Source organism: Crocodylus siamensis, chromosome 10 (genome assembly GCF_052110815.1).
Source record: "Crocodylus siamensis isolate JL-2025a chromosome 10, ASM5211081v1, whole genome shotgun sequence".
NCBI lineage: Eukaryota > Metazoa > Chordata > Crocodylia > Crocodylidae > Crocodylus > Crocodylus siamensis.
In genome coordinates, this window is record NC_143404.1 from 15,608,519 (window position 1) to 15,633,563 (window position 25,045).

General features: G+C 43.0%; 1 protein-coding gene across 3 annotated transcripts in view; it reads right to left on the reverse strand.

The window, feature by feature from the left end:
• PPP2R2B (protein phosphatase 2 regulatory subunit Bbeta) overlaps nucleotides 1-25,045 on the reverse strand; it is a 264,323-nt gene that overhangs the window by 74,109 nt on the left and 165,169 nt on the right. For all 3 annotated transcript variants that reach the window (XM_090064739.1, XM_090064740.1, XM_090064741.1), the window contains 2 exons: nucleotides 4,745-4,842; nucleotides 2,134-2,299 (listed from right to left, as the gene is read on the reverse strand). In XM_090064739.1, coding sequence (XP_089920865.1) covers nucleotides 2,134-2,299; nucleotides 4,745-4,842 — 264 coding nt within the window. The remainder of the gene's footprint in view (nucleotides 1-2,133; nucleotides 2,300-4,744; nucleotides 4,843-25,045) is intronic.

The window sequence follows — 25,045 nt, forward strand, 5'->3', positions numbered from 1 at the left end:
TAGTTTTTGATAGGCAGGGATCCAGGAATCCTTTAAGACATAAAAATGTGGGAAATCACAGGTTACCCCTGGTAGGCTGGCAGCCTGCAAGGGGCTGCTTGGGGCTGGGGGGAGCGGGCGAGGGCAACTGGAGACAGGGGGTGCCACATGCATGTGCACATGCACATGCATGTGGCAGCCAAGCACTGGTAGAGAGCAGCTCCCGCAGCTCCGTCCAGGTAAGTCTATGGGAGTGGAGGAGAGGGGCATAGGTGACATGGGGAGGTAGGGAAGAACAGGCGGTGCAGCGGAGGGGTGAAGAGGCCAAGATGATGCGGCAGAGGGGGGCACATGCCTCCTGAGATTTCTGTGCCCACTGTGGGGCACAGGGCTGCAGTCAAGCAGGAGGAAGCGCCATGCTGCCACGGTCATCAAGGTGAGGTGCAGCAATGCGGAGTTGTACCCCTGCTGCTGCTGGGTGGTCAGGGGGCACCTCAGTTTAGCACCCATGGTGGCGCAGTGCTTTCTCCTGCACCAGGTTTTGCCTGCTGGGCCATGGAGGCAGCTCCTGTCTGGAGCTGGTCCAGCCAGGCCGCAGCCTCGTTCCCTGCTGTGGGGACAGAAATCTTGGGGGCACATGAACCCCCACCCCCCATGTTGCCTATGTCCACACTCCACCTGTCTCACACTCCCACCCCAGTGCCCACACACTGTGGGGCAGGGAGTGAGAGGCAGCGGCATGGCCGGGGGGCTGTGGCTTGGGAGTGAGGGGCAATGGCATAGGCAGAGCGCTGGCATATCAGGGCTGCTCAGCACCACAAAGCCATGGGGGGACAGCTGCAGCTGGACCTTCATCCTGGTGAACGAAGGAGGCAGGGGGAGCTCTGATTTTGTATGATTAATAAACAAAATGCCAAAATATATAGGTATTTAGAATTTATTTTATTATAATGATTGAGGCACTGGTAGGCTTCCAAAAAGCTTTTAAAAAATAAAATTTGTGTTCAACTGATAGGTACACATATATAGGCAGTTCTCAGACTTATGACACAATTGGTTTCTGAAAACTGTGTCTTAAGTTGAAACGTGGCAACTCAGAACTGATTTTCTCATAGGAAACAATGTTATAAATGGGGGATTGGCTCCTGAACCAAGGCCTAATACCCTATTTTCACCAAAAATGACATAGAATTTTGTACTCAATCAATTATAGATGAGTAATATAGTGACATTAATGTATTTATTATTGTAAATCACATTGATTTGGAAGGACTTCATTGAGGTGGCTTTGCTGGACTTTTTGAAGGGCTCTTGGCTGGAGTCTTCTCAGGAGTCTTGGCTGCAAGTTTTTCTGGAGTCTTGTCTGCTTTCTTAAAGAAAGTGTCCAAGGAAGTTTGGACAGATGTTCTCCAGGGAGGTGGGTGACACAGTGAACTTGTTCACTGGCGTGGCATTGGATCAAGCGTCAAAGTCAAAACTGATGTCAGAAAGTTGAAACTGGGTGTCAATTTATAAACGTAAGTGCGAAATGTTGCAACTCAAAACGTAAGTCGAGGACTGCCTGTATACACAGATATATACATATACATATGAGTTTCATTGTATAATTGTGCAGAAACGTGGACTTTGGGGCGTTTTAAATCGGAGAATTTGGGATTTTTAAACAGAGAAAAAAGCAGGATCCGTGTTGATCACTGACAAAAACAGATAAAAGAATTATGGTGAAACTTGGTTACTGATCTCAGATTTCTCTTTCTATTTCTCTGTACAAATTGTTCTCTAGAATCTTTGGGTCGAAAGGCCCTCTAGGCATCATCCTGTGAAATGCTGAGCACTTCTATTTTACAATGAAACTTCAAAAGGTGTTACGTATGCTCCAAACTTCCCAGAATCAAGTCCTAAATTTTATTTTCTGTTGGTAAAAATGAAGAACTGGAAGACAAGAAAACTGGTTTCTATTTCCATGTCTGTCCCTGTATCACTGTGTGACACCAGCCAATGCTTCTTCCTTCAATTCTACCGTCTGTAAAATGGGAATAATACTTGTCTCTCTTACCCTGGGTTTGTGTGAATTGATTTTTTTCATCACTAGCAATGGCCTCTGGGACCCAAGGAGGAAAGACAAAAATGACCTTTCATTATAATAATACATACCATTGGTGGAAAGAAGGAAGTAGGCTGCATTTTGCTGAGGGAGCCATCGTATCTTATTGATCTTCTCCTCTATCTCTAAACTCTTCAGGTAATCGAACTCGGGTTCATGGCTCTGGAATGTGCTGTAAACATTGTATTCTCCCCTTCGATGAGGCTGATTTTTACTCTGTGGGAGAGAAGGGGAAAAAATACTTATATAGATATAGCTATAAGGCAGAGAAAGAGAGAGGATGAGCAAATTTTCTATCGATTCTTTTGTTCTCCAAGGATTGTTAAAAGACAGTGAATGTCTGATTACGGTGACATGTTACAGTTTAGATATCAAAGCCGACACAAGAGATCTTTCCCACACAATGTATTCTCCTCATGTGTCAGTTTTCCTACATGCTGATGATATGAAGCAGGAAATGCTGCCTTTGTGTTGTTTTGTTTCAAGAATGAATGAAGCCCTCCCTATCATTTATCTCCAAGACAAATTTGTGAAGCAAGATAATGGTTCAGATAGTGGGCCAAGTCCCGTTTGATTCCCGCACATCAGCCCTATAGAAACCACCGGGATTACTGTGCCGACATAAGGCAAGCAGAATTACAAATATTGAGCATAAATAGCTGTGTAAGACTGAATCCCGTATAAGACTGCTCAGTGTAAAGTCCTGCCAGGTGCTGAAAATCCTGGGAAGTACTGGGTATCCACTGACATCAGAGAAATGCATAGGTGTTCAGCGCCTTGCAGTATACATAGAAACAATTTTGAGAGCAAGATGATGTTTAAACACCTCTTTGGACTAAAAAAATTATCATGGCTAAACCTCAGAGATCCCACTCCACCTTAAGACAGTACATTTACAAGAGGGAGATTTAATACCATTCCAGATCAGACTGTGAAGTACACATGAGATGTGCCAGACCAATTAACATCAGACAGCCTTAGAAGCAGAGAAGAAAAAAAAATCCTGGTCATAGGGGGGAGGACAGTGACAGTTTTCATTTGCCAACAACATTTTGTGCTTCTTGGATCAAGAGCATGTACAGGGATCTTTAATTTTGGCTAAATATCTGGTGTAAATGTGGGTTCCCAGAAATTAACGACAAATACTACATAGCTACTTAAAAGCTATCAATGAGGCCTTTATCTAAAGAAAGGTATGTGCCACTGATTTTGATCTGCTTGTGCTTTCAACAGATGTCTTTATTGGAAATGATTTATGAGAAATTTTAGTGCTCGTAACAGTGCAAGTCCAGTGCCTGCCCCAAGGCTGAGAGCGTCCTACGGTGGAGGCAGACCCTGAGTAAACTCCACCCCTCATCCCAGCTCTGCAAATGTATCCTAAGTCTTCATCTATAGCAAAAGTAATTCTTGTGGGCAGTCATGGCCAATGGAACCAAACTATGATGAATCTCTTGACACACATTAGGTTAAGACCAGCAAACTCAGTTCACAGGTGAGCTAGATTGTGAATTTAGGCCTTGGAGAAGGAAAACTGGTGTGCACTGTCCTCTTGCACTGCTCTGCATCCCTCACTCAGGCATAATGTGGTCAGCATCTCTGGGCATGTTACTTCATGAAATTTCCTCTGAAAGTTGCTTCAGTAGGCCAAAGAAAAAGGTGTTGTTCCACTCTAACTGCTTTTCTTTGGGTAATTTTCTGTGATTTCCTGCTTGGCTGATCTGCACCCTCCCAACCCACTGTGGGGAGTAGGAAGGCCAGAGCAGGACCAAGTAGACTGGCATTTGGTTATGTTGCTGGATACTAGTGGAAATACTGCCAGACAGAGTGGGAATCATGCCACATAAAGCAGCTGATCTTCTTCATTGCACATCCTTCCCATTTCTAATCTCACTAAGCCCCAGCCACGCATAACTGACAGAGAGGGACTGGCCATGCCAGAGTCAGTGCTTTGCCCCAAGAGAGTTTTCTGCCCAACTGGGTTTTTTCCCCATGTCCTTCCTCACCTCCAAGCAATGGGGAGGAGGGGAGAGGGTTTTAAGGCCTCGTACACTTTATTGGTTTTGTGGTTAGGGGACAAAACAAAAAGGAAATGGCAAATATCGCTTCAAAATACCTATGGGCTCTTGAAACATGTATGAAGCTGTAAGGCTGTGCTGTAATCTCATACAAGTGCCAGTCAGGTGCACCGCCACTGACAGGTATGGCTTTATATCAATAACACAGAAGAAAACCGAGATCAGAAGGAAGCCTATGATGTTTACAGAAATCTAACATGTCAATGCAAATAGGCGCAAAATCAAAGCAAGGCTGTGAACACAAGAAGCTTCGTGAACTTGCCAAAATTGCATGAAAAGAGCAAAGGTTCAAAGAGCATCACTTAGTTTGGCAAATGAAACAATTAGGACCACCAGAGTTTCTAATGCTGCAGCTTGATCCATTTTAATTCAGGTTCTGATGAAAGAAAAAAAGGATGCAGAAAATGCAACATTTGAAAGGTGCAACATGAGATGGAATCTGGTCCTGTTTATGTTAATGGCCCGTCTGTGGTTTGGAGTTTGCTAGGAGAGAACGGAGGTTAAGAGTGACACATAAGGATTAGGAAACAGCAGGAAATTTCTCTTAAAAGGATGAAATGGGCATTTTGCATTCACCAGCACTTACCTCCTGCTCACGTTGAAATATTACAACCCGACCCCCCTTGTCCCCTGTCGCTAGTAATTCTCCTGTGTGGTTGAATTCTACTGTAGAGATAATGTCAGCTGAAAAGAAGAAGACAAAGGCAATTTAAGTAACTGCAAAGACTGGCTTTTCATAGGCAACTTAAAGGCACCAATCCCTGTTCAGTTAAGGCAACATGTATTGTCTATGCTTTGTCTTCCCAATACAGTGTCCAGAATCCTTATATTTTCTCTTGTCCACAACAAGCATCACAGAATTTCAGAACACAATATACTGAGAATGGGGCATAAAACCAACACCTGAAATGAGCACTGAATTTCCAGGTCATTAAACACTAGATTCCCATCTGGATATTTTGCATCTCCATTGTGGTGTGGCCCAAATCAACACATGCCACAAATTCTGGGAAAGTTTAGTGCTGGAGTCATATACAGACCTGGGGCTTCTGTCCATTTCTACTATTTACATGCAAGAAAGAGCTGCCCAAGTATTCTTTGTAGGCAAAGGCAAGTTTCATTTCTGTCCTTGCTAAATAGATATATTTTCTTTCCTTGGCTATCTCCGCTTCCCTCTGGGGGACCAATGTGTGTTTCTACCTCTGCAGAGTCAAAAAGGATATAATCCAGGGGAACTGGCTGGGCATGACCACAGTCTCCCTTTCAAGCCCTCACAGCAAATAGCCTTAGACCCCCTTTTCACTAGAGAGCCCCATTTTATATGCAAGACTAAGGAAACAAAACAAAACAACCTCTCCTCCCATGTCCCACCGCAAGTGCCTCCACTCCAAAGCCATGTAGCCCCCCCACCCTCCTCTCAGATTGTTCCCTTAGACTGCACTGTCAGGAAGTCTGTGGACAAGGAAACAGGATCAATGCTATAATGAGGTGAAGGGGACAAGCAGATGAGAAACGAGGAAATAGACAGGAACCTTTGGCTTAAAAGGGGGTAACCCTATGGGAATGCCACACTTGAAAGGCTTTCCCCAGTGGTGTTTACCCCTGGGGCAAAACAGGCAGGAGAACTGCTGATGATTGGGTTTATTAGGCTTACTTTGAGAAAGATGTCAGGGGTTAATTCTACAGCAATTATTGCCCTATTGGCGCTCACCAGTTGTCTCCGAGTGTAGCATTCAGCAAATGCAAAGCAATGTGGGGGGGGGGGGAAGGAATGTGGCTCCTCAAACACAGCAGTACTGCAGGCTAAAAGGATTGATTTGAAATTGAAAAGTACTTAGTTTTAGCATCCACTTTATGTGTGGGAAGATTGGAACATGAATCTCTCTTTTCATCCTTCATTTATGTAATCTCTCTGTGTCTATGTACATACATATACATGGCACACATATACTCTTCCCTCTCCTAAACACATACACTTACACCCTACTTGTGTATATATGCGTGTACACAGTGCATAGACACACTCAGACACTGTTTGAATGCTTAGAGGTTAAATATAGGTTTAAATGCTGTTCTGAATAAAGATATATTTCTGAACCTTTTGAATAGACTGTAAATACCATAATGGCTTCTCTCATTTTTTTTAAATGTATGTTTATGGGGTAGAAGAAAAACATCTAAAATGAGTCAGCACTGAATTGCACCCCCTAAATTTTTAAGACGCCATTTCAATATATATGAGGAAGCTGGTGCAATGATGAGAGAGAGAGAGAGGGAGATTTGCTGCAAATGCTTGTTATTGTCTACATCTGTTACAATATGAATGAAGATCCCATCCAGCAAAAATGAACCCTCCCCCCAGCAAGTCCTGCAAAACTGTTTTGAAAGCTGCTAGAACAGGAAGCCTGACTCCTGACTCCTGTCCGTGGTTCTTGCTTCCTCCATCATGTTAACATGGTGCTCAATGATCTCAAGTTGCATTAGTCTTTCCTGTACTCTTGTTCTCCAACTGGTACCTTTGCATCCTCAAACTGCATCTGCCCTTTTCCAGTCAGTAGGTCTAATTCTTCTAGACTGTGAAACCTCATTGCCAAAGGCAGAAAAAAAATTGTCCCATTCTAAACGACATTGGTATGATTTACCCATTTTGCTGGAGTCTGATGGTTATTTTTCCTCATCTTCTGCCTGGATCCAACTGTTGCCCATTGACCTAACCTTAGCTTGGGGAGTGAGGACTTTGTACACTCTCATTTCTAATGCTCCTCCTGGCTGGGTGGCAAGGGATGATTCTTCTTCCCAGAGAGCATAATGTTCATATCTGCCACGTATTAAAGCTCCTACTGGTGTACACTGAAAACAGTCAGTCTAGGATGCCCTTCCCTATTCATCCCCAAAAAACATGTTCTTTCAAAAGCTTCTGCTTCACAGGGGCCTGCAAATTTGCAGTAGCTCTACTAAACTCACATGCTTTGCCCCAAACTGTCATTGGGCAGTGTCTACCTATACACTAATAGCTTAATCTGGATAGAAGGCAGGAGGTATTTTGAGACCTGCCATCAGAGAACAGTCATTGTTACCATCAGTCTCAGACTAACTTCACTATCCCAACCGCCTACAAATGGCCCATGAACAAAGGTCAAGTTTAGTATTCCACCCGTTCACAATAGGCAGTCCCGACAGACTGACTCACCAGCTAACATCATAACTTCTGCCTCTCACACTTTGTGTTAAATTCTCTTGTGCCCACTCCCTCCCAGATATGAAGAGAGATCTGAACATTATTAATGCAGGGAAGACTATGATCTTTGAGTAACAAGCAGGAAAATTGCCTTCCAGGATGGAAGGAGACTGGGTACACATGGCCATCTACAATTTATTCATAGTGTCCATTGCTTTATGTCTTCAAAGGGACATCTCTGTTCACTCTTTAGATCCAATCTCTCCCTGAAAATGTGCAAGAAGCCCACCATGTCTGCTGAGCTGTGAAAATCCAGATGGCAGCAGGCAGGTGAGTAATGAACTCCATGCTGCTTCTATTAATATTCGCACATCTTTCTCACATTGCCCCATCTCTCCAACATTAAGCATATTCGTAATGACATGTGAATGCATTCTGAAGTTTGTCTTAATTCATTTATAACATTTGGTTGCTGTGAACAGATTTAGGGAGACAATTTCATTGCAGACAGAGACAGCTCTGCAAGCAAAGAAACCCAAGAGGATTAATGGTAAACACCCCATCCCTCTGAACAAACAGAAATGTCATGTGTGGCAGGGAGGTTGGACTGGGCTATCACTGAACTGGAAAGCTCTAAGGTGAAGCACTTCTATTCCATCACATGGAGTCCTTCTGCTTCAGATAGGATGTGCATGTAGTAAAAATCTACCAGAAAGGTTTTAGCCATCTGCCACTAACTTGCACAAAAAGGGCTGAACAACAGTGTAGAAGGGCCAAATTTTCCTCTCAGTTACACCAATCTAAAGCCAGGCTAATTCCACTGGAGTTGTTAGATAGAAACAACATTTATTATGAGCATCACCCCTTCTGAGTAAAACAATTCATGACTAGATTCCAATTTCCTTCAAATGTGTCTGCTATTCCTATCATGAATGCCTCAGATAAATCATTAGAGCCTGTGGGCTGCTGGCCAATTATTATCTCCATTTCACAGATGAGGAACTGAGGGACAGAGAGAGATTTAGACCTAATCTGCACATATTTTATGTAGTATAACTATGTGAGCAAGACTGGGAGATTGTTCGCCAATACAATACCTAACAATACAATACCTTGCTGCAGTTACACAAGTGTAAAAATGCCTTCTCCTAGTGTAACTTACTCCCTGTCCCCATAGGAAAAGCTATATGAAATCCTTATCCCAGTATAATTGTGTCTGACCTATAAGAGTTGTAACCACTTCATCCTAAAATAGCTGAAGGAGCAGAACTTAAAATTCACAACTATAAAACATATATCCCAAGGCAAATTTAGTACCTAATGCCCCAAAATTTTAGGTGTTCATAGTGGAGTTTTGTCCACGTCCACTCTAAAAAGTTGTGTGTAGACAAGCACATTTGTGCAAATTAATCAGTGGGAGTCAGACACCGATATAACTTTACGAATCTAGGCCATTGTCAAAGAGGAAGACTGTGGAAGAACCAGAAACTGAATCTATGTCTCTCAAATCCAGTCCTATGTGTTAACTGCAACACCACTCCCTCTCTCCACCCCTGTACGCTCCCTGAAACATCTTTTAACATGTTTCTTCCCTGACGATAAGTCTGTAATTTATTATCATATTTAACTTTGAGATTGTAAGGGCCTGGATGACTCTGGGAAGGGATAAATCTGACACACTGCCTTTGACCTCCAGACCTGTAGCTCAAATTAAACCTGGATTGGGAGTGAACAGAATCGTCAGTGACCCATTGCTTCTTTTCAGCATGTAGTTTCACCCTGCATGGCACCTTAAACCAAACAATAAATACACCGTCAGATTACTTGCACATGGGCAACATGACCTCCTTGAACTCCCTCTTTAGTGCTTCTGTTATTATTACTGCTTAGTTTTGAAAGAAAGAAACCAAGGAGTCAAGCCTGGCTTGGACTTTTCAAAGATATATGGAGAACCTGGAAGGGAAGAGAGAGGAGCAGTAGTGCCAGGAATGTCCAGGCTGCTTGAATCTGTGCAACACTGACTGTGATGCTGATTTACACTGCATGTCCCTATCCACCTTTAGGTTACTTTCCATACTATGCCTTGTATAGATGCTAGCAGTTACCAGGAAGTGTAACTGTCTTGGGAAAGTCCGACCTCTCAAGCTTGTCCCTTGGAGATCTAAAAGGGCTATGAAAGTTGAATCAAAAGGGAGAACTAAATAGTAGTAAATAGTGATGAAGTGATTAATAATGATATAAAGAGTCTGGATTTTTGCCTTTGTCTCCTCTGGGAGGGCTGCTTGCAGATTATGCATTCAGATAAGTGTAAGGAACTGTACTATGCCTGCCCATGGACTGCCTCATAGCCTCCAACTCTTGCATGTGTAGATAGGGCTAAGAGACCCTAATGATGCAGGCTACAGTTGAACTGGTTAACACTCCCTGTTATCCACAGGCTTTAGTGATGATTCAGCTGATGCGTATGTGCATGTATCAGCCTCTCATGTGCATTTCCAGCACTAATTCAAGATACTGCCAGAACTACCCCCACTGCCTCCACAAACTTAAGCGTCTAAACAAAACTGCTGCTAAACACCAGCTCTCTGACCTGCCACTATGCTGTTATTTAGCTTTGACTTTATTATAAAGAAGACAGGGATCAATTGTTCTTTACGTCCACTGGGATAGGCCAAGACATAAATGGGATGGAATTCATATTCGGAAGATTAGTGTTAGATATTAGCAAATTTTTTCTACCTATAAGGGCAGAGTGGAAGCTTTGTAATTGGAAATTTTAAGTGCAGGTTAGATGAACATTTATTGAGGTTGGTTTAGGTAGAGATTATCTTGGCTGGAGCAAGGGAGTTGAATCAGATAACCCCTTTAGGGTTCCAGCCCTATTTTTCTACCGTTTGGAGACCCTTAGCAGCCTCTTGTTTGAAGGGAACCACGTTCAGCAGTGCGGAAGTGAAACACACAAAGCCCCAGTACACAAAACATCCAGCTTATGCAGTGTGCTTTCAGAACAATGAGATTATTGACATAAAGCTTCTAATTACTTCACAAAAGGACAAAGGAAACGATGCTGCAATTCCAAAGTACAGGGCAGATATTTTTAGAACTCCACTAAATGCTTGCAGTGAGACCCTAAGCAAATTATACCTGGTTTCAGGTTTTATCACAAATTTAAAATCAACCTGGGTGTGCTGAAAAATTTGAGGACCTTCTAGAACTGACATCCAATTTGAGACAGCAAATAAAGGGATCCAATATTCATCAAGTAAAACTGAAAGATTCCCTTCCAGTTCAACCTGCCACTTTAATTACAAATCTCAACTGGGCTATTAACAGGGCTTCTATATTCCTGTCTCAGGAAAAGGTAGGAATCTCTAATTTGCATTTTTGGACAAGAATACTGGATATACTCAGTGACTGACGGTTTCTCTTCACTTTGAATTTTTGGGTTCATTCACACCTGCAAACCCAGAGTTGGTTAGGAAGGCCTGGCAAACACATATGGGAAAAATGTGAGGAAGGTGTCTGCACATAATAGTTACATGTTTCTCAGATCTCAAACTTGATCATACCCAGAGCCAGATCTGAATTTCACAGATGAAAACTGAACTCACCCATACTTTGAGAAGTTTTTATTTGGAGCCAAACCTGGATGCATACCTTGGGCTTGGCTCAAATAAGAACATCACTTTTCATTTATGGCATTTTCCTGAGTGCCGTATGTTTTAAGCTTCTAGTTTAAATAACATTTTATGACTAACATTCATCAAATTCTAGCTAAAATGTAACTATCCTGACCCCCAATTTCCTAATGGAATTGCTTCTCTGTAGTAGCTAGGATGCATTAAGATGGAGGCAGGAAACTTAAACCTAGCATTTGTTTAGGATTGTTTCAGATGAGAGCTATTTGGTAGCAAAGTCTGAACTGGTCCATACCCACTGCAAATTCCATTAATCAGCTCATTCTCTTGGAAGAAGTCATATGCCATCTCTCTTTGCCAGTGAAAGCACTGGTCTGGAACACAGGAACAGAGGAATTCTATACCAGATCAGGCCTCAGGAGATCAGGGTTCGCTTCTTGGCTTAGCCGCATATTTCCTCTGGGACTTTGAGCAAATCAAATCTCTCCGTGTCTCAGTTTCTCAGCTGTAAAAATGAGGATAATGCTTCCCTGCCTAACAAAACAGTGAATAGTACGATTCATTAATATAAAGACAGACACTGATCTTCTGAGACCACACCATCATAACATATAGGATTGCTTGTCAACCCAAGATTGGCATGAAACCAACCACAAGGCTGTTTAACAACAGAAGGGTGGATTAGAGATTACAGCAAAGAGATAGGTGACCTAAGGCTTGATTCTTTTTCTATAGGATAATGGGATGACGTCAATGAGAGATGCTTATACAGAGCTTGTGCCAATACCCCTGAACTCAACAGGTGTCTTTCTATTTCTGTCTCTTCTCATCTCTACTGTGGGTTCCTTACCTTCCATAAGCTATGGGTCTTCATGTTCAAGACCCATCATAGCTTAGCCTACTGCCTGTCATCTCTCATTTTGTAATCAGCCCATAGCTTTTAGACCTAGCTCAAAACTTGACAAACCTTGTGGCCACTGGTAGCTCAGCACTTTTGGGTTATATCTTTACTGACAAAAAATGCCTTTCCAAAGGATAACTAATATGTATTAGCTATTTCTCTGTAAAGGAGAGGGGACAAGAGTGGTAAACTAGGTATGATCAAGAACAGGTGGTGGGTATTGTGTTGACTTTACCTAGATTTCTGAGGATAAATCCTACCTTTTTTCCCCATAAGACATTTGCTCTTTCACCATAAGAAAAGACAAAAGAAAATGAAAAAACCAGGAAGACCTCACCACACTTGTTAGTACTCCATACTCTGTGCTACCTGCCTATTCAGGGTTGAGTTCATTTCAAGATCCTGGTTCTTTTACCTTTAAAGGTCTAATGGGTAAAGAGAAACTGCTCCTCATAGCTCATCTCACTGGCAGCTGATAGAAATGCTGAGGGTTGATGGACAATCTCTTTAGGCTGCTGGTAGCTAGGCCTGGATCAAGCTTACCTCAGTTCTTGTCACTGCCAAGGTGCAATGAAAGATAGATCCCTGCAAAAACTCTTCTTTAAGATGAAATATAAGGAGACCACAGCTACAGAAAATAAATCACCTACATTGTACTCCTTTTTAGTGCATAGAGAAGGAAATGGAGGGTCTGTTCTTGCTGCATGTATCTAGCTGCACTCAGATAATACACTAAGTGACAGAAAGGCTTGTAGAGTAATTAGGATAAAAAGGAGATTTGAACCCAGGCCTACATGGCAATAATTAAATACATACACCAAGGTCCCTAAATACTTCCCAGTTTTGCTCTGATTACTAGAAAGCACTGCAATGGTATTTCACAGAATCACAGAAAATCAGAGTTGGACGCAACCTCAGGAGGTCATCTAGTCCAGCCCCTGCTGAAAGCAGGACCAGCCCCAACTAGATCATCCCAGCCAAGGCTTTGTCTAGCTGGGTCTTAAAAACTGCCAAGGATGAAGATTCCACCACCCCTAGGTAACCATTCCAGTGCTTCACCACCCTTTTTGTGAGAAGGTTTTTTTCACTAATATCCAACCTAAACTTCCCTTGCTACAACTTGAGACCATTGCTCTTTGTTCTGTCATCTGCCACCACTAAAAACAGTCCAGCTCCTTCCCCTTTGTAACCCCCCTTCACGTAGTTGGCGGCTGCTGTTAAATCCGCTCTCAGTCTTCTTTTCCACAGACTAAATAATCCCAGTTCCCTCAGCCTCTCCTCAGCAGTCATGTCCCCTCAGCCCCCTAACCATTTTCATAGCCCTCTGCTGGATCTCTCCAATTTCTGGACATTTTTTCTGTAATGGAGGGCCCAAAACTGGACACAGTACTCCAGATGTGGCCTCGCCAGTACAGAAGCCATGCACCACTGTAAGCCTGTAGTGGTGCACGGGATTCTTCCATCCTAAGTGCAAGACTTTGCGCTTGTCCTTGTTGAACCTCATGAGATTTCTTTGGGCCCAATCCTCCAATTTGTCTAGGTCACTCTGACCCTAGCTCTACCCTCCAGTGTATCTACTACTCTCCCAAACTTGGTGTCATCTGCAAGCTTGCTTATGATGCAATCCATATCATCTTCCACATCATTAATAAAGATACTGAACAAAACCAGCCCCAGGCCCTACCCCTGGGGAACTCCACTTGACACCAGCTGCAAACCAGACACAGAGTCATTGATCACTACCGATTAGGCCTGACAATCCAGGCAGCTTTCTATCCACCTTACAGTCCATTCATCCAACTTGTATTTCCTTAACTTGCTTGCAAGAATGCTGTAGGAGGCCGTATCAAAAGCCTTACTAAAATCAAGGTATATTACATCCACTGCTTTTCCCATATCCACAGAGCCAGTCATTTCATCATAGAAGTCAGTCAGGTGTCAGGCATGATTTGCCCTTGGTGAACCCATGCCGACTGTTCCCAATCACCTTCTTCTTGTCCTCCAAGTGCTTAGAAATGGATTCTTTGAGGATCTGCTCCATGATTTTTCTGGGGACTGAGGTGAGGCTGACTGGTCTGTAGTTCTCCGAGTCCTTCTTCTTCCCTTTCTTCAAGATGGGTACTATATTTGCCCTTTTCCAATCATCCAAGACCTCCCCTGACTGCCATGAGTTTTCAAAGATAATGGCCAGTGGCTCTGCAATCACATCAGCCAACTCCCTCAGCACTCTTGGGTGCACTGCATCCAGCCCCATGGACTTGTACACATCCAGCTTTTCTAGATAGTCCCTAACCTGTTTTCATCACTGAGGGCTGCTCACCTCCTCCCCAGACTGTGCTGTCCAGCGCAGTAGTTTGGGAGCCGACCTTTCCTGTGAAGACTGATATGAAAAAGGCATTGAGTACTTCAGCATTTTCCTCATCATCTGTCACTAGGCTGCCTCCCCCACACTTTCCCTGACCTTCCTCTTGTTACTAACATACTTGCAGAAACCCTTTTTGTTACCCTTCCCATCACTTGCTAGCTGCAACTCCAAATGTGTTTTGGCTTTCCAGACTTCATCTCTGCATGCCCAAGCAATACTCTTATCCTCCTCCCCTTTATTCATCTGTCCAAGCTTCCACTTCTTGTAAGCTTTCTTTTTGTCTTAAAGCTCATTGAAGAGTTCTGTACTATGCCAAGATTTTCTAGCTTTCCTGCACATCAGGATGGTTTGTTCCTGCACTCTCAGTAAGGTTTCTTTAAAATACAACCAGCTCTCATGGACTCATTTTCCCCCCAGACTGGCCTCCCAGGGGATCCTACCCATCAGTTCCCTGAGGGACTTGAAGTCTGCTTTTCTGAAGTCCAGGGTCCTCACTCTTCTGCTCTCCTTTCTCCCTTTTGTCAGGATCCTGAACTTGATCATCACTGCTTCCTAAATTGCCAAATTTATGGCATGCCTCACCCTTTGCATAGAGCAATCATTCTCAATTTTTTAGATTCAAAGCGTCCCTGGTTAGATTCAAGGCCACCCCTTGGAAATGCCAGTTTTCACTTTAATTTTTGTTCCCTACAGAAAAGCATTAGAGCAATTCTTTTGTTACAAAGGACTCTGACAGACCACAGAAGGTCAGAATGCTCTTAATGCTGTGGATTCCTATTTGAAATCTCTGGGTTTCTCTTGTGAATCATGTTTCCACATCTAACATTGTGTGGCATTCCACAGCACCACTGAAGAGATCTCAAAACACCCCAGGGTGCCACAGCACTCTGGTAGAAAATCACAGATATAGAAATTACCTACAGTATATGCTAAGTAGCTTTAAACAGTGCCCCAGTGAAGGGTTAATGTGGATCTTGCATCCAGATTTTTTTTCTTTCTAAAATTACTTAATTGGAAATATGTTTGCTTTTTACCAATTAATCTCCTCCTTTACCAACTGGTGATTAAATTTGAGTAATTTAAAAAAATAAGTTTAAAAAAACAAAACAAAAAAATGTCCATGTTTCTGCAAAAAATGATTCAGGCCACATCCAGCCATGAAATAGATTACACCTTGTCAGCAGAGCTATTCAAAACATCAGGGGTCAGACTTTGGCGGGGTGGGGAGGAGGAATGAAAAAAAAAAAATACATCAAGAAACAACTTCTGAGGCACAAAAATAGATCAGGGCCTTTCACTGGTTTATTCTTGGTTAGGTTGAGCAAGGGGAGTTTCTGGCCGTAGAAGCTTCCAAACTTTCTTGGTTTATATTTGCATACCAGTGCCTGGCCATCTGACACCTGTAAATGCTGCATGACTAATAACACAGCTTTATAGTCTTAAAAAAAAAAAAGTACATAAATTTAAAGGTCCAAAGTATTTTTAGCGAACACCATTATTTCAATAGGTTTTGGTCCAAATCTTCTGTACATGTTATTCTGTTTCAGCTACTGTATCAGAGGTGCTTTTATAGCATTTGGGAGAAGTGATATGGTATTATTGGTTTGCTTTCTGTGTTGCTTGTTGCTTTCATGTAGCTACCGAGATGGCAACCTTAGATACAGTCTATCACAAGTAGATATTATGGACCCAATCCAAAACCCACTGAAACCAACAAGAGTCTCTCTCCATGAAGCTTAATGAATTTGGATTTAGCTCCATTTTAAGTATTTCTCAGCCGGTGTACCCCTACAGTGTTAAGTTGGAAAGCATCCCCAATTCTTTCAACAAGTGAGATGCAGACATCTTTAAGTGATTAAAATTCATGAACATTGTACAGCATCTTAGCTGGGTTTTTTTAAGATGTCGCCTGGTAAATTTGTGACCCTCTTAAGCAATGCAGTCTGATTTAACGTGCTGCCTGCTATTGTACACCAGGTTCATTTAAAAGCCAGCACAGTGCAATTATTAATTCGGATCATATGTATTTGTATTCATGTCATCAATAATTCATGTCTGTTCTTGCCAAGACTCCTACAGCAGTTTTGTGACAACAGAAGGAAAAAGGGCCACCCCCCCCCCTTTCCTTGCTTCCTACATGTTCAGTGCCTGGAGTGCAAGGAATTAAAAAAAAAAAACAGTTTCCATGGTGATCCTGCCTTCTCCAAGTAGCAAGCTGTACCAGCCTGCAGTTCTCTCTTTTCTGAAGTGCATTAATGTTCCTTATTGCTTTCATGCTAAATATATTGAAGATTGGATTTGATTTCCTCAGCAGTGATACAATTTTATCAGAAAAATAGGAAATAAATATATACACACACACACACACGCTCAGCATGACTAATAAGTTCTCTCCCTTCCCCACTCTTTTGTTAAGAGGAGGAGAATGTACAGCAAGGAAAGAGAAAACTAACCTGTTATTAAGGAAGGACAAAACAGGAAGATTAAAGTTAATGGAAAGATTTGAATTCTCAAAGCAGCCCAGTCAGAAATGGGGTGATTTAGCAGCTCTTCTATTTTGTTGGAACTAGACTGTTTCATTACAGAGAAATGTGGGCCACAAATGCCACAGGGTTTATTTTCAGTTGCATGCACCAGAAATTAGCATACCCAGAATCCTTGCTTAGAGCCACATTTTTGTTTCCATACAGTGAATGGCAAACCTGCCACTGATTTCAAAAGAGGACAAAACTAGGTTCTTCTGGATAAGAAAATTAGTTTTCCTGTGTTCTAGCTACTCTGATGCAGAGCCCAATTTTGTACCCTTGCGTGTGTCCTTATTGAATTGTCTCTGATTTCAGACCATTTCTCTAATTTCTCAAAATACATTTTGAATTCTAGTCCTGGCCTTCAAAGTGCTTGCAACCCCTCCCTGTTTAGTATTATTGGCAGCGTGACACTTTCTATCCCATCACACAAGTCATTAATTACAAATTTTACTTGCAACAGCCCCAGTGCCTCATTAAAAGGGAGAGTGTGTGATCATGATTAGGACAGAGTCATTTTGCCTAGCTGCCTCTTCTATTCCCTCATCCCATGACTTTGGAAAAAGTCATTCAGACTTCCTGTACAGGTTGTCTTCCCTTTATGCTGCACATGCATTCCTGCAAGATGAATGCATGTGCAGCGTAACTCAAATTTGTATAAAGGGAACCCACTTTACAATGTAATGAATAGGGATATGTTCCATGACCTCAAGTGTACTGACCCCCAGATGCATTTCTACCACTTTTACAAGTCAGTTTTGGTACTCACTAACATCAGACAGTGCACACAAGCACAGGGCATTATTGTAATGGGCATGGCAACTACAGAAACACATGCCGCAAATAACGGGCAAGAAGCACAGCTCCACATAGGAGACTATTTTCGTGCGCATCACTCCCACAATGCACCGCACAAAGCAGCTAACTGCGAGCTTCCACCACACCGATCGCATAAGAGTGAATTTACCTCACTTATAACAAATTTTTGGTATAAAAAGGGTCATCATATAAGTGTGAATTTGCACATGCAGAACCTGCACAAAGTGATGGAAACCTGTATAGCAGTTCCCTCCATTGGTATTGTGGGGGATTACAAGACCTACTCCATGAGTGTTTTGTAAAGCCTAATAAATTAATGTTGGAAAAATTCTCCGAGATCCTTAAATGAAAAAGTCATAGACTAGTGGTAAAGTTCAAAGTATTAATATAATCATCAATCTGGATTTGATGTAGCAGGAGATAAGCTACAGCAACTTCCTTCTCTCAGACCAGCAGCTGAGTCAGTGTAACGAGTGCAAAATAAGCTATTTCCCACGGACACCTTTGAGCTGGCACTCCTGAAAGCCTTTAACCTGTTATTTCAGTGAACTCTAAAAACAGTCTGCTCATGGGCTTAAGGTTATGATAGTTCCAAGTCACTGGTCCCCTCTACATCCCTAATGCTGAGTCACTATTAGTCAGCGATGGTAGGAGGAGATCACTGAAGTCACTTTTTACTCATGCTTTACTGTATGTTTGAAGGTCAAATGTAACCGCTCTATGCTGGGACCGGAGCTTGCTCCATCCACTCCATGTATTGACCTGGTACAGCAGTGCTTCCAGGACCGGTGCAAAAAAAACAGGAAAAAAAAAAAAAAAGGATCTGCTTTGGAAGACATAAGAACAAACTGTTCATGATCTTTTCAATGAAGATTCTCCAATCTATTGTTATAATAAAAATCATAGCCTTTTCTTATGTATAATGTTTCCAGATTCTAATTCCTTCCAAAAAAAAGAGCAAGTAGTTACTCCTCCAGGCACTTGCTTTCCCTGAGCCAGATCAACAGTTGGGCAGTTCCCACTGAAGTCAGAAGAGCTCCCTCAGTTTATATATGGGAAGGACCAAGTGGAGCTGGTTGGGGGAAAAAAAATTAAATGTTTGTAAAATTTTGGGTTTTGTCAAAATTTGACAAAAGATAAATAATACATTTTTTAAAAAAATCAAATTTTTAGCAGCTCCAGATCCACAGTGTGAGGTCAGTGACTGGCCAGATATGACCTTGACAACCCCACCTCTCCCTTCCCTCCTCCCCACAAGAAGGTCAGAGTCAGAGCACAGGCATGGCAGCCATGAGAAAAATATTTACTATTTATACCAGACTGTCCTTGATAGGACAGTCACTCCCAAAGCTGCCAGTCTGGCTCTTTCCAGATCCTGCAGAGCATGTACTTTTTGAGTACCTATCTAAACTCTGTTTCTCACCTTAAGTCAATAACCCTAAAACTCCCAGCATGGCTCATGGTGTTGTGCTGATGATGATGTACAAGAGCACATTCGTTTTTCCTGACACACCAGCTCATGTTGAAGAATGATAAGAATAATGTTCCCATTGGTTCAAATTCAAACTGGGTAAAAGGAATAGGTAGGGTAGATAGAAGCATCAGAGAAGCAGGACCAAAAGGACCCCCCAAAGGTCATCAAGTCCACCCCCCTGCCGGAGACAGGATAATCCCTATCCAAAACACCCTATACAATCCACAGTCTAAGATCAACATAATACTACCATTAACCCTAGGTGTTAATGACAATACAGACCTAACACCTGAATCTATCACAGGTGAAGCAGGGAAACCATAAAATTATAGAATCATAGAAGTTGGGTCAGAAGAGACCTTGTAGATCTTCAAGTCCGACCCCCTGCCTGGGCAGGAGAAAAAACTGGGCTCAAATGATTCACCCCCAGTGCTCTTTCCTGCCCATGGCAGGGGGTCGGACTAGATGATCTGTCTAGGTCCCTTCCAACTCATTGATTCTATGACTCCAGCCAGGTAGGCATCAAGCCTCTTCTTAAAGACGCCCAGGGTAGGAGCCAGCACCACTTCCCTTGGAAGTTGGTTCCAGATCCTAGCCGCCCTGACTGTGAAATAGTTCTTACGGATGTCTAGTCTAAACCTACTCTCCAACAATTTGTGGCCGTTATTCCTTGTTATGCCAGGGGGTGCTAGGGGAAACAAGGTCTCTCCCAAACCCTTCTGGTCCCCCCTACTGAGCTTATAGACAGTCACCAGGTCCCCCCTAAGAACAGGTTTAGGTCCCGCAGTCTCTCATTGTAGAGTCTGCCCTGTTGTCCCTGGATCATGCGGGTGGCCCACCACTGGACCCTCTCAATGTTGTCCAGATCCCTCCTGAAGTGGGGTGCACAGAACTGGACGCAGTACTCCAGCTGTGGGCTCACCAGTGTTGCGTAGAGGGGGAGGATCACCTCCTTGGCCCTGCCCGAGATGTACCTGTGGACGTACGACAAGGTCCAGTTAGCCCTGCCAACTGTGACCTCGCATTGTCGGCCCATGTTCATCTTGGAGTTAATAATGACTCCAAGATCCCTTTCTGCCTCTGTGCTCTCAAGAAGGGAGTTTCCCATCTTATAAGTGTGCTGCTAGTTACTACTGCCCAAGTGCAGCACCCTGCAATTGTCAGTATTGAAACGCATCCTGTTTTTGTTAGCCCTATCCAGGTCTTGCTGCAGTCTTTCCCTCCCTACTAGCGTGCTCACCTCACCCCACCCCAAATTTTGGTATCATCAGCAAATTTAAACAGGTTGCTTTTCACCCCATTGTCCAAATCGCTGATAAAGAGATTGAACAGCATGGGCCCAAGGACCCCACTGCCCACTTCCCCCTAGGTTGAATATGACCCGTCCACCACCACCCTCTGAGTGCGACCCTTCAGCCAATCTGCAATCCATCCGACGGTGTAGGCATCAATGCCACAGTCGCCTAGTTTTTTAATGAGGATGGGGTGGGAGACAGTGTCAAAGGCCTTGCTGAAGTCTAGAAAGACTGTATCCATGGCAACACTTGCATCCAGTGCTTTTGTGACCTGATCATAAAAGGCAATCAGGTTGGTCTGACATGACCTGCCCCTAATGAAACTGTGCTGGTTGCCCTTGAGCATCGTCCCTGAAGCCGGCCCATCACAGATGTGCTCCCTGATGATCTTCTCAATGAGTTTCCCTAGGATTGAGGTAAGACTGACGGGCCTATAGTTGCCCAGGTCCTCCCTTTTTTAAAGATGGGGACCACATTGGCTATCTTCCAATCATCTGGCACCTAGCTGGAGCACCATAAGTGCTCATAAAGCCATGCCAAAGGCCCTGCAATAATCCCTGCTAGCTCCCTCAACACCCTGAGGTGGAGAGCATCTGGACCCGCTGATTTGAACATATCCAGCCCCTCCAGAAGCTCTCTAACTTGGTCCTCCGCAGCTTGAGGTCTGGAGGTGTTCCCCTCGAGTCCATCTTGCATCACAGTGGGGAAGTCATGGCAGCCAGCATGGCAGCCAGCATCCTGCTTCTATGAAATGTGGTCAATAGATGCTCAAGAGATCCCTGGTAGAAAGACAAAACCCCCCACAGCCCATACCAATCTGACCCTGGGGTATAATTCCTTCCTGACTCTAAATATGCTGATTGGTCTGACTCTGAGTGGAGAGGCAAGACCCTCTAGCTAGGAAACTCCCAGCTTTAGTCCCAGTCAAAGTTCCCAGTCTGGGCTGCCGCCAATACCCAATGCCTACATATGACACATGTAGCAGAAAGTGGGGGGGAGCAGCCAACGAAGCCCAGAAGCATGGGAAATACCCATAGTAAAACATAGGCATGATTTCAGCTAAATCACCCCTGTCAGTGGCCTTCCAACCTCTTCCTGAACATCTCCAGTAATGGAGAGTCTACAACATCCCTTGGTGTCTATTCCACTGCCTCACTGTTCTCACAGTGAAGAAGTTTTTCCGGACAGCCAATCTAAACTTACTGTGCTGCAACTTCAAGCCATTGTTCTGCGTCCTTCTCTCTGCAGCAAGAGAGAAAAGGGACTTTCCCTCTTCTTTATGGCAGGCCTTCAGTTATTTGAAGACTGCTATCATCATGTCTCCTCTACAGCACCTTTTCCGTAAACTGAACATGCCTAGCTCCTTCAGCCTCCCATATATGACTTGTTTTCCAAGCCCTTTATCTTTGTTGCTTACCTCTGGTCCCTCTCTAACTTCTCCACATGCTCTTTAAAATGTGGAGCCTAGAACTGCACAGTGGCAGAAAATTAACCACAACAGTACTGATCTGGACAATAAATCTGTTGGTCCTAAGATCTGCAATTTTTAAATGATTCTGAGAAATCTGCAACAGCTGTAAATCCAGAGAGAAACAGCAATAAGGACCTGATCCTGCCATTTGGTCCTTCTATTTCTCTTTTATTGTGTGGTTAATTTACTGGTGAACTAACCACCTCATTGGAGCAAATAGATTTTATATATGATAATCCCACAAGCCAGTATTTTCCTACTTAAGCCTGTGGCTTTTGCAAGCAATTTAAATTGGCTAGTCCTTTCCTTCATTCCTTAAGGCCTGGCAATTCTTTTTCTTTAGCGAGCTCCTGACCTTTTAACTAAAGATTCTCTGTGCTCCTACATATGTGTGTCTGGCGTGCTAATGCACTTCTTCCTTCTTCGATTGTACCAAGAACTGCCATGATGTGGGAAGCATTTGAGAAAGTATTTCACAGATACAGGGCAGGGGGCAATGGGTTAATATCTAAGAGATGGACTCACACTGGAAATCAGAACCGCAAAAGGGACTCATGACTGCAATTCAGCACTGGGAGCCCCTACCTTTTTATTATTTGTATAAATCACTAGGTGGATGGCACTGCAAGGAAAGCCTCCATGTCTGCAGATGATAATAAATTGGAAAGCACCATAAATAACGGTAAACCAGACTGCCAAATGAAGAAGGATTTAGATCATTCAAATCCCAAGCTATGAGTTGTCAAATCCAGTTTAATGCTGATAAGTGTGGGATAATAACTCACTGCAAACATGCCTCCCTCCTCTGGATAAGCCCCTCAAATTGAGAGAGGACATAGAGGGATTTGTTGAATGGAATGGGGATGCTACACACTGACCAGGAATGTGACTGAGCTATTGTACAATAATCCCCAATGTCCTCAGCCTGCTGTGTAGCTGTAATAAAGACAGAAAATGGGATGCTGCAGGGTTCCATTAACTGGAGACCAGGATCTAAAATCACAGAGAAACATAACACCTTTAAGGCTGATGAAATAAACATGGGGAAGTAATGGAAAAATTAAAGATATTAGTGGGCAAAATGACTGGGTACACACTTGCATTTGCAAAAGGGAAAGCTGAACGCTACTCACGGCTCTAGCTTATTCATATCCTCTGCATCTCTCTTTTTACTAATTATTGTCTCAGGACCCGTTCTCGTTTGTTGGGAGATGTTGAACCTTCCACGAGAAAGGATGTAAGCAATAATCAAACCTTCAGGTTCCTCCTCTGAATAAATGTACAAACATCTGCATGAGAGCGTTCTGGAGCCTTACTGGCACAGCAGCTCTGATAGCCCATGGTTCTTTGCTGGTTCATGACACTTTTTAAAAGAAAACACATTTTAACGCATCTGTCATGTATGTGATGTCAACAACAGGGAATCCAGGCCACATGCTGAAATGTTAAATAGGGATAATCACTTTTGTAGGAAAACCATGGAAATGCTAACACAGTGGTTAAAATGCTCCAAGAGGTTTTTAAAAGGAGCCATGGCCTCAGTTCCGCAGGCAGTTTTGCACACAAAAAAATCCCCAGTCTCAAGTCGAGTCATGGGATTTGTGCATTTCTGATGATATGGGTATCATCTGGCACAATGCCAAACCCTACTCTTTTGGTGAGCACTTCCTTAAACCAGAAAACTAGCCCAACACCTCATCGTATCAATCCCATGTAAGAAAGCAGTCCTCTGGGAGCAGGCCAATACTGAAGAAGCTATGGTCACCTCATGCATGATCAGCAAGCTTTGAAATACAGCAAGAGCACCCTTATACCATATAGTGATGAGCAGGAGTCTTTGAAATCCTTTCTGTAGAAGAAAATATATTACTTGCTGGAGTGTTAGCTGAAGGGGGAGCTAAAGTTCATTTCTCAGGTCCTTGACACCATAGCGCGCCACCAATATTTTACACCCCTACAAGAGAAGGAGTTATTCACCATGAGTATCACCTTACTGCCCAAAGCAAACTCATTATTTTCAGAGGTCACCTAAGGAGGAGTACTTGATTCTGTTCACTGTGATTAGCAGAACCAGGTCTTCATATGCATGGAACCAACTGTTCTCTTAAAAGATCTTAGTCCCACATTATCAATTCCCTTGTATTTATACCTCTTATGAAATGTTAAGAAGGACTGGGATGGGAGAATTTCTGGAACTGCAGAATATTTAAACATTGGGTGAAAGGGGGGGACAGAGGTGTGATTGGGGTAGGAAACCAACTCCCTACATTTCGGTGGAATGAAGCAAAGCATGGTTCACAGGGTCAGGCACAGATGATCTGAAGCAATCAATCTTCCTTCAAACTGTGTGGTCCACAGTATGGGGGGATACAGAGGTTAAACTGGTATCTAATGGCATGCAAAATCACACATGATTGATCTGCATTGATTTTTTCCCTGCTGAGGGGAATGATAGGCTACCAAACAGAAATCAATTCCACTGCATTAAGCTCAGTAAGAATCTGGTCTCATCAGCAAAATGCCTTGAAATGTTATTGCGCAATACCAGGGACAAGTATCACTGTTTTATTTTCTCATGGCAAGTCCCCATTTCTGCCTGATCATCTGACTTGAAGTAGGAAGCTTAAAAGTATTCTCATTGAAGCACTGTATTGCATGTGACATGATACAATGAAGGGGCAACAGTAAAATCTATCAAGACCCAAAACACCACAGGTAACATCTGGATCCACATCTCTGCTTCCTGGTTGGTGTTTATGGCTGTATCAGGTCAAACCAAAATCTTAGATCCAAAATACCCAAAATTCCTTTTGAGAGAAATCCGAGTGTGAAGCCAAACTTGGTTGCTCCAGGCCATTTTGTGCTGTGCTATTACCATGTAAAAAATGACAGGCAGCAGACGATACTCTGCAAAAGGAGAGGATTCCCATGGATTTAAAGGTCCAAGATATGACAAACAAAAATTATTTGCACTGCATGGGCTAGTGCTACAGGCCTAGGCTGAAGCAAGTCAGTTTGTTAACTTTTGCTTTGGATTTCTTGCACTTTTGTGTCTATACCAGCTTACTTGAATGAATTTAGCTGTCCCCACTATTCTGGCAAGATTTAATTTGCTATGGCCACACGAATTGAAAATTCAGAAAAAGTCTAATACAACAGAGGTATGTGCCTTTAGGAATTACACAAGTTAATTGTGTTTTAAAATAAGCAGTTCCTACAGT